At 42.6% G+C, this 10,368-nt stretch overlaps 1 protein-coding gene across 2 annotated transcripts in view; it reads right to left on the reverse strand.

Annotated features, from left to right (window-relative positions):
* The window catches only part of DRGX (dorsal root ganglia homeobox), a 28,158-nt gene extending 26,307 nt beyond the window's left edge, over positions 1 to 1,851 (reverse strand). The window contains exons 1-2 of one of the 2 annotated variants that reach the window (XM_019499490.2): positions 971 to 1,851; positions 67 to 263 (exon numbers count right to left, since the gene is read on the reverse strand). In XM_019499490.2, the coding sequence (XP_019355035.1) occupies positions 67 to 100 (34 nt within the window). In that variant the 5' untranslated portion in view covers positions 101 to 263; positions 971 to 1,851. The remainder of the gene's footprint in view (positions 1 to 66; positions 264 to 970) is intronic. The other variant, XM_006261593.3, reaches the window with a different exon arrangement.
* Between the last annotated feature and the right edge of the window lie 8,517 nt (positions 1,852 to 10,368).

Below are 10,368 nucleotides of genomic sequence, written 5' to 3' on the forward strand. Positions count from 1 at the left end.
AATCCCCGGCTCCCCAACCCAAAGTTAGGCTCTTGTACTTACACGTATTTGTGCGACAACACTCACCCTCTAGCTGCGGGGGGCAGTGGAAATAGAACATCGCCCAGAGTCACCGCTGCCGTCCAGAGCTGCGGAGCAAACCGCGAACCAGTCAGCCTTCCCGGAGAGACACAGGGAGGGATCCTGACCGAAACATCCAACTCCCCCCCAGCCACTTCCACTGAACCACTACAAAGCCCAGCAGCGACGTCTCATCCGACACCCTGAAGACAGGCAAATCATTAATAACGGGCAGGCAATTCAATGAAGCAGCTATGAAAACCTGGATCATGCCAGATCCTAATTCAAAATACAGTAGATCCAAAAAGAAGTCTGTAATACTGTGCATGCTGGTCTGGAGAGCTGAAGGTACAAAGGTCCATTGTTGGTATCCAGGATCAACTAAAGTTTTTTTTAAAAATGTTTTGATATGGTCGGACAGACCGACAGCCTATCTATCTATCTATCTATCTATCTATCTATCTATCTATCTATCTATCTATCTATCTATCTATCTATCTATCTATCTATCTATCTATCTATCTATCGCATATATTCACTCCCACATCAACCAGTTCCATAAACAAGAAATACCAAGGGCTACGAATAGACTAATTTGTTACAAGTTATTTCCTTGTCTAAACTAGTCAGACTATAGTAAATGTTAGCAAAAGATTTCATTGATCTAAAAAAAAATTCAGTGTTCATTTTCAAATGGTTCAATACACTGAAGGCAGGGTTCAATTTGGATAGTTTCCTTTTAAGTAAACAACTTAAAATGTATGTACAACAACATCAAACATCCAGAACATGAATAATAACAATAACTACGGTAACAACGACGACGGCAATAAAGATAATAATTAGAATAATGATAATGATGATGGTGATCATGATGATGGTGATGATGATAATAGTAATAATTCCATACCTAAAACGAAGAGAAGTAAAAATCCCCAGTACGATTTGTGGGGTTTTGGACTGGAATAAGATGCTGCGAGCTCTTGGCTGCAGAGACAGAAGGGCTCTGTGGAGTTCTGGAAGTGGCCAGATGTCTTTATATCTGTCTACAGCATGCTCTGCCTCTCAGCACTTGCCTTTATAATCTCACGCATAATTGGCCTTAATCTGATTATTTCCAGCGCTGTCTACAGTGAGTAACTTGGATAGGTCTATTGGGCCCTACAAATGGCCCACGTGGTGTGTGGAGGAGAGAAAAAAAAACGTCATTTCTCAGCAAACATCAGGAATGTGAACAAAAAAATCCCATTATTTTATAAGCATTTCTGTTCCACAGCGCTCCCCAGACCCCGCGCGCGTCCCCTTTGGGTTGCCACCTTATTGATGGGAGTGGTGCTAGCGGGGGGGAGGGTTAGTGCTTTTGCCTGGCACGATCCCACAGCATCTTCTCCTGGATGTAGAGTCTGACAAAGCGCCTGTTAATTGCCCGCTGGATGGGTTTTTGGGGGGCCGCTTTGCACGCGTCTTGTCTTTCCAAGCGATCGTACCAAAGCAAAGTTTGATTTTGTTCACAGCAAGGGGTCCCTGGATTTATGCTCGCTTCCCGTCTGCAAATGATATGCGGCGGGACCCTTTGCAATTACTTTTAAAATGCATCCGAGACATAGGCTCAGCGGAGAGAGATGGCCCTTCCCTCAGCCCGGGTGAAAATTAGACTTTAAAGTACCCAGATGAAATTTTCAAGTCAGGGACGCGGGATTGGATCAAATCACATAAACTGCAAAAAAAGCAAGTATAATGGCGCATAATTGGTTCTGTAATAGCATTACACAAGGATAATAGCCTGTTATGGCCCCCTGCACATTAAGTGCTTCCCTGGCGTAAAGCCTTTATGATATTAAAGGGGGAATATAATGATATTTTGGTTATTAAATGCGTGTAATTAATTTATGCACCACTGAAAATAAAGTTGGTATTATGACCCACTCAAGATGCATCAGAAGATGTAAGTCAGACAACTGTTGATAAGTTCTGGTGTCTATGTTTCGTCTAGACTGCTGATTTTATTTTGGAACAATTGCTTCTCGGGCAGACTACACAAATTTAATATTTTATAAACATTGTAATGTTCTGTGCAGGAACAACAGTAAGGGAGAGCAAACCTACACAGGCATCCTGAGACATGGTGGGAGCTGAAAGGTGCATGTTTAAAACAAAGCAAAGGAGATGGGAACAAATGGTGCAGATGCAGAAATAGAGAGAAGTTTTAAAAGATGTCTTTAAGTAATTATTTCACAAATATGATCTCATCAAATAAGCAGTAATACGCCTTTGAAAACGTGTCTGACATATCTGTGTTTCAAACTACGCATAGATTTGGAAATTTCTCTAATGCACACCCACACTAAGAGTCTGTTTCAGACTTGTAAACTGGTACGTGTAAAGCAGGACTGAAATTAACTGGACGTGGGACCCAAAGAGCTGAAAACACATACCTACCTACCTACTTATCTCAATCACGATATATTCAAAAGCCTTCAGTACTTGTGTTATCTAAAGCTTTCAGGGGCTCACTCTGTGACAACAGATACTGTTATTGACTTACCATCCAGGCAAATCTACAGGAAATTGAACTATGAATTTGAGCTGGCTTTACGGGACCATGAGAGAGCAACTCCTGCAGTGTTCTCGCTCAGGCCTTCTCAAAATAGCAGCGCAGGATCTGGTCCGGTTAGCCCTCAAAATAAAAGGAAAAGGAAGAGGAAAGGAGAGGAGAACAAAACCCAGAGGTAAAATCTGAATCGGCTCCTATATCCACGGTTCTAAAATCCAACAGCAAAGCTAGCACTCTAAGTCCCTTTGCAAGGAGACAGATGTGTTTTTTCCTTTCTCTCTGACGTGGGAGAGAGAGAGAGAGAGGGAGAGAGTGTTTTGTCATAAGATCCCCTAATAAAATAATAATAACTTCATTATGGCGCTCTCAGGCCTTGCTCTTGTCAAGGGATGCTCTGTTCTTTTGGCTCCAAGACTCACTTTCCCCAGCAGTTTAAGTCTGCAAGTTCAGCGTATTCCAGAAGGCGAGAGAGGCTCAAATGGAGCAAGGGTAAGTGCTCCAAGTTGTCTTTCCTTTTACAATAGGAACCGAAGGATCTCTCACTACGGTCCCCCTTGCCTGACCGGGAGAGCCTGAATTTTCTCCAAGCAGCAGCAGCAGCTGCAAAACAAGGAGATAACGAAGCAATATATAACTCTCCTCCCCCCCTCCCCCCGGCCCTGGCCTGTTCGGTGCCTGTTTAATTTTAATGCACAAAATGTAGAGTTGGCTTAATTAAAAGTTATCCGATTGGAGTCTTTTTCTCCAGTGGTCAAAGTCATAAAGTAGACGTAATTGGAACGATTTATTCAGCACCTGGGACAGTGCCTCTGCTCTGCTGCCCCGCGCCCCCCACCCCACCCCTGCCTTCTCCCTGTTCACATGCTCTCACTGCCTGTCCGGGAGAGCCCTTGCGAAGGTTTTTCTGTAGGTCTCAGTAACTTGGCATCACAGACTGGACGTTTCCGTCCGCAGCTGGTGCGCGGAGTATAGGCAGGGAGTTGCTTCGCAGTAGGGGAGCGTATGGCCACTCCAATTTCGGGGCTGGCCACAGTCCACCGACATCAAAGGCCATCGTTCAGCTGAAAATCCCTAGGAATGAAGCTACCTGCCTGGCTGAGCTGAAACCCCGCAGCGCTCCTCCTTGTTAGGGAAGTCACTGAGCTGCACGCACCCGCGCGCACACACGTGCGAACCGGCGCGGAGACTCGTGCGTTCGTGTTTGCCTGTTTTAGCCAAACTGCTTTCTTTCAATCACGCGGTCGTGGGCTGCCTTTTCTTGTGTAGCTTGTGTGCGGTTCTTAAGGCAATGTCCTGGGCATCCCCATAGGCACGGGCACACGCAGCATTGTCGTCTCAAGTTGCCCCGTGATAGATTTAATCTTTACAACAACACCTCGAGGCTGATTGAACCGACTGAACAGAACCACCTGGGACAAAAACATTTCCCCCGAGAGCTTGAAGTCTCGCTGCTTGTTTGCAGAACTCCAGCAAGTCGGAGTGATCAAAGTTGGAAGCGAGTCCTTGTCTCTGGCTGCCACAAACACTTGCTTTCTGAATGCTGCTCAGTACCTGAGCACAAAAAGAGCTAGCAGCTAAAAGGTTATTTTACCTTAATTCATGTGCAGTAAAATGTATTTTCCAATTAACCAAATTTGCCGATTTGTCCCGCTTGGACACTCTTATAATTTATAATGTAAAAGTGTTCTTTCTTTATCTAAAGACCAAGGTGACTGCTTTTAATTTTCTGTAACCTCTTTACACTTGATGTTCACCAGACTCATAATGTTAATTGGCTTCATATACGGATCATCAGTTTAATGAAGGAATAAATCCTATGTTGCTTTATGTCCCTCTGTTTTAACAGTGATTGCTTTAATGAAGAATGTGACGTGTTCAAAATCAAAGCTGCAGGAGACATTAGAGGGTTTTTTATTATGACTGAAATGATTATTTAAAGCTAAAACCCTGAGGATGCCATATTTCAAAAGCTTTTATTTAAATATATTTCCCGTGGAAAATACTACACGGTTCTCCAGCAAAGAAAACTTCCCGTGGTTTCCTTTCTGCAGTAATCAGAGACTAAGGATAACACATGTTTATAATATAAACATTCTTGATAGTTTATTAGCATTATTTCTAGTCTGATTTTATAAGGCTTCAGTCTTCACTCAGTCTCTAAGTGAAAGTTCTGGTTACCTCAAAGGAGATTTTGCTTAGGTAAGAATTACTCACTGGTAGTAAATATGGATCTCTTTGTTATCCCATTACTGCTTCATTGTTCAGATTTAGATCCAAGAAAATATCAAGAAACCAAATTCTCTGTTCACATATAACTTCTCCACTTGCTTTAGCCCACCTCTTCCAAATGAAGTGTTCAGAATTTGGGTGCTCAGGTAAATTATAATGTACCATGGACTAATAAGAGTGTTTGCAAATTGGAAGCAGACCTTGGAAAGCAGCAATTAGGCCAGGCAGTATGTTACTGAGACAAACTGTAGCAGCTATAAAATGTACAAAGCCAGTGTGCCCTGGTAATATAACCATTTAAGTTCTTGGCCTTCCTTACTAGGATAGTAACCTTTGCTTTCTCTCATGGGGATTAGATACATTTTTCTAATTTGAGGAGTGCTATCTGGGGTGAAAAGTTTATTATTTACAGCTAAAAAACACATGCAAAAGATGAGAGGAAATTTTCTGCTCTAAGTCCAGGACCATATCCCTTCTTCAAGCAGATTTTCACTCCTTTACACTAAAGGCAGTCAGAGAGCCCTGGTAGCACCTGAGGACCCTATATCTGAAGTGGCTAAGTTTGTCCCTCAGTGGACTAGTCAGAGATCATGGCCTTCCATTGCTTCTTAGATGCACCAAGGAATGGTGAGGGAATAGTTCACTTATCCTAATGTTCTGAGATGTGTGGAGAACTGTGGTGTCTATAGGTGCTGACCCATTTGTAGTAAGGACAATCACATACATGAGGTTATACTCATCTACAGTGGTGGTGGCCAATATTTTTGGCAAGTGTATGACAAATTAAGTCCAAAGTAGGAGATAGTGCCACTGATAATCACTCAGCTCTTGCCCTGTGCCACTGAATCTGGTCACAACCAGGACATGGCAACACTGAATTCAGTAGCACCTGTTCCCATTCCTGTGGGGCTAATGCATACTTCAAACTTCAAACTCTCATGAGCTAGCACTGATCCTTGACTCCTGCCCCCTTCCTGAATGCTGTCCTTACTCTCATTGCTGATGCTCCCTTTAATTTGGCATCTGGGGCTTGTATACCAAACACTGGCTGCCCACGCCACTTGTGGCATTCATGCAATGGGTTGAACACCACCGATCTAGAGCACTGCCTTTTCCAATTTCCTGCCTGGTTCCACATCATCAAGCCCCTTTGAGTGACCTGGGCAGCACAGATCAAGATTCTATAGGGTATGTATGTATGACCTTGTGGGCTTGCTGGGAATGATAACATACAGAACACATTTCTCTCCTGGCTCTGCTCCCACCCTACCCAGCTCTGCTCCCTGCACAGCATTTATGAAGAATGGCTTCCTTGGCATCAATAAAGCATCAGGTTTATCCATCCCTGTACTACTGTATCCTTCATCATTATAGAATATGAGCATTTCACAGTCTCAACCACTCTTACCTGCACAACCACCTTGTGCAATGGGGGCAGTGCTATTAGCCCCATTTCACAAATGAAATGGTGGTATAGAGAGGCTAGATGACTTGCCTAAGGTCACACAGGGAGTCTGAAGCAGAGCAAGGAATTGATCCTGTAAGTATCTTTATCATTGATCATACCTCCTTTAGCTAGTGCTTCATTGGCTCCTCTGACTCTAGCCAATTTGTTGCCATTTTGACCAGCTTCCTATTCATTTCCTCTCTTTTGTACTTAAGGGTGGATGGGTAGAATATAATGACTGTCATTGCTTGCTTCAGACATATTTCTAAGAGTTCCCTTTGCTTTTTATAGCATAAACTATGCCTGAGCAATTAGGAATTTAAGATTGGTGGAATTCAAGGTTACATATTGGAAGAACTGGGACATGGTAGGGCCAGATCTGGCATTTTTTTCTCACATTAGTGATCAAGAGTTGGATATTGTTCTACTGACTTTAGTGGAATTATTCATCTGACTACACACTGAAAGGATCAGACCTTGAGAATCTACACCAATTGTATTAGAATTTATACTAGCTTTTCTATTTGAAATATCTGGTACTTAGAGGGAGAAGTCATTTATGCTGATATTTTAAAACTTAGTCTTTAATGCTAGGCCTCTGTTTCCATAACTGGGCCCTAAGTAGTCTGATTTTCAGAGATGCTAAACATTCTCACCTTCTACTCATGCACCTGGCTTCTGAAAGTGCTGAATGATCTTAAAATTACATTGCTTGTTTAGACATTGGACTGTAATACCTGATTTTGGAAAATGTTGCCTGTATTTTATACACAGAAATAAACATGACCAAGAAAAGTATTGTTGAAAAACAAATAAAAAAATATTTTGAAAAGTCTATAAAACCTCTCTTGACTTTCATTTGCATAAGTATTGCAACAGAGACCTCTGGAGATTTGTGTTTACACTGATAGTTTTGTATTTCTCTTTTAATTACATTAGCTATAATAATCAAAGTGGGCACCTGGAGTTTGACCCAAATAAATCCCCAGATTAGAAAGCAAGGGGTAGGCATCTTCTATGTCATCCAGGTAATTCCCTGCATCAGGATATTTTCTTTTCTATTTTGAAATAGCAAAATAAGACTAAAAAAATTATGTGACAGGCTAAAGAATGTTTGTATGAAATACCTCATCCTGATAGCAGGTGTTGATTCTACTAGAAAAAAGTAAACTGAGCTTTGCTGATCCATTGAGGCAGGTGGCTTATTACCCAGATACAAAGGAAGTGAGAGTGACTCTCTAGAGAGGATCTAGGGTAAGGGCTAAGTAGTCCTGAGAGAAGAACACCAGGAGCAGCAAAGGCTGGGGAGAAGGTTCCAGCTGAACTTTATGGTGTATTATTGTTAATTTCTATGTTAATAAAGCCAAACTGCAGGAAAGGGATGAGGCTTGATACTACAAAGAGAGGATATACACTCCATACTGAGAGCAGGCTGGGAACAGCACCTGCTCACCAGACATTATTGTGTAGAGAGAAAATACAATTCAAGAGCTTACCATAATATCATGGGGCCAAGTCCACTCCACCTTGTTCAGAGAAATGGCCTATTATTTTCAATGAAGCGCCTTCAATGAAGGTGAGTAAGATGAGCATGTTTTAGCCCTGTGTCAGAATAAGCACAGGACAGAATTCTGGCTGGGCACTGCCATTGTCCAGATTGCACTTTGATTGGTCAGTAGGACATTTAAAATGATGTCACAGCTATACACCTTATCCCAACAATGTGGAGCTATTAGGTTCTCATAATAGCAAAGAGAAAAATCCTTCTGCCCATTCTTTGAAAGCTCAGTATGGAAAGGAGATTTATTTTCTTTTTGCCTTATTTGTTTTCCATACAAAAATTGGAGTAAGAGACAGCTGGTCAACAGTCTTTTCTCCTCTGTCAGACCCAAGAGTTTTCAGACCAGTGATCTAGGAAAAGTAGAGCTAGATCTTTTTTTCTCCATTCAAGATTCTCCTGCAAATATTTCTGAGCGATCTAGGCTGGAATCTTTTCAACAAGCTGTATTAATGAAACTTCACTGATTAGAGTGTCATTGGTGTAATTAAACTCTGAAACTTAGAATGTACCTACAGATTTTTTTTCACTATAACTCTGGCTGCTATACTTCATCTGTAGCATCCTGTCTAATGACAGTATATATCATCCTTATCAATCAAATAAGAGAATTCTGAGGACTCTGTGTGGCATAAATAGAACAGTGCTCAGTACATTGAAATATTATATGTCTCTCTAAGGTCATAGAGAAATAGATATGATTTTGGTTGTATCATGTGTGATAAAGCATGCAGCCATACACTTGAAGACTGTGTCTAATGCATGCACACAAGAGGGCAGAGTACAGATTGCAAAGGCAGGCTTGGCTTTTATATTTCCTAACTTAAAAGCATTTAACACAACATCCTTAACATTCTTTCAGTGAAGGTTTGTACAGGGCCAAATTAAGCTTGTTTTTACATTTAATGCAATCTAGGTGATGTAAAGGGACTTACAAGATTTAACAGTACAAATTTATCCTACTAGGACAAATAGTTCTCTCGTTTATATCAGTGCAAATCTCACAGGTGCTAATATAATGCTACTAATACTGTTACTACTCCAGATGTAAAAGTGTGTAACTGAGAGAAGAATTTTGCCCAAAACATTAATTCTATAGTACATACAAGGTGAATATGCAGTAGAGAAAATAAGAAAATAAAAATGAATTGCATATTACTGAAAAGCTCTTGGCAAAGTTACAAAGGAAAAGCAAAGATACAGCACAGAAAAGAAAAATTGCACTAGCAATAGCATAATGAAGGTGGGGCAGACCTAGGCACTGACACTGGGGAGGTGTGGGGACAGGATGTTACTGCTACTGCCATTGGTGGCTCAGAAGCTGCTGCTCTCCCCACCTGCTGCTGCTGCCCAGAGCACTCAAGTGTCCTCTGAGAAACAGGAGTTTAACCAGCCTGATGCAGTGGTGTGTTGCTGCCATGCATGCAGCAAGTCAGACAGCAGTATTTGGCTGTTACACAAAAATTAACTATAGACACTGAGAAAGAAGGCATAGTCTTGCGTGGCTAGGATTACATGGCAGTATGCTCCTGTAAACAATGCAAAAAAAGTGTAAGGAAGCTATAAAGTATATAAGTGTTTATGCATCAAACAGCTCAGCAGTATTCTTCAGCAGGCTTGTTTTCCATTAATTTGGATTCCTCTGTTTGTCACATTGAAGGATGTGTGGAGTTTACACCATATGAATAAACACTAACAGGCTTATTCTTCAGGCCCTCTGTGTGTGTCATCTACATGTGAACTGTGTCTGGGGATTGTTCTCTGTGCAACATCTCATCATGAGCCGAGTCATTGCTCTATACCTACATTTAAATCATGCCTTCTATAGGAGACAGGTCACAGGCAGGCACTGTCCCCTATGTGCCAGGCTGGGAAGTTATTCAAAGCTAAGTACAGGTGTTCAAGAAGCCCCAGCCAGAAGTGCTCTAACTTTTAAGCTTTACTCTAACACCCAAGGTTAAGGCCAGAGCAAGAAGAACACATGTTAACCTTGGGGGTGGGACTCAGAGCCTGCCTGCACAGTCCAAGCCCAGCTGGTAGTGGAGCTTTCACATGCCACCCAGCATGTCCCGTGGGCTCCCCACGCTGCCAAAGACTGCTGAGCAGAGCCAAAAGGCAGAACCACCCCTGGTTGGCTGGCAGAGACATCACAGCTACCTGGTGTGGCAGTGCCTTTATGGCATGCACCCTCATGGCCATGAGTCACCAGCCAGCTGTCCCACAAATGGCCACCCAGTGAACCCTTCGCCAAGTATGTGTGTGTGTACACATGCATGTCCAGGACACCTGGTTCTGTGTGTGTGTGTCCCTGGGATGCCTGGGTTCTGGTTGTGCACGCACGCATGTGTGTGTGTATTCTGGGTGCCTGTATTTCCCCCCCGTGTCGCCCACTGACGTTGGTAGCCCAGGCCCCATACAGCAGCAGGCTGTCCAGAACTGTGAAGCCCTGGCTGAGTACCTCCTTACTTGTGTGGAGCGGGAGCTCTTCTCAAACACGTATGACCAAAGAGCTTTGAGTGC

The sequence above is a fragment of the Alligator mississippiensis genome, chromosome 6, assembly GCF_030867095.1.
Source record: "Alligator mississippiensis isolate rAllMis1 chromosome 6, rAllMis1, whole genome shotgun sequence".
NCBI lineage: Eukaryota > Metazoa > Chordata > Crocodylia > Alligatoridae > Alligator > Alligator mississippiensis.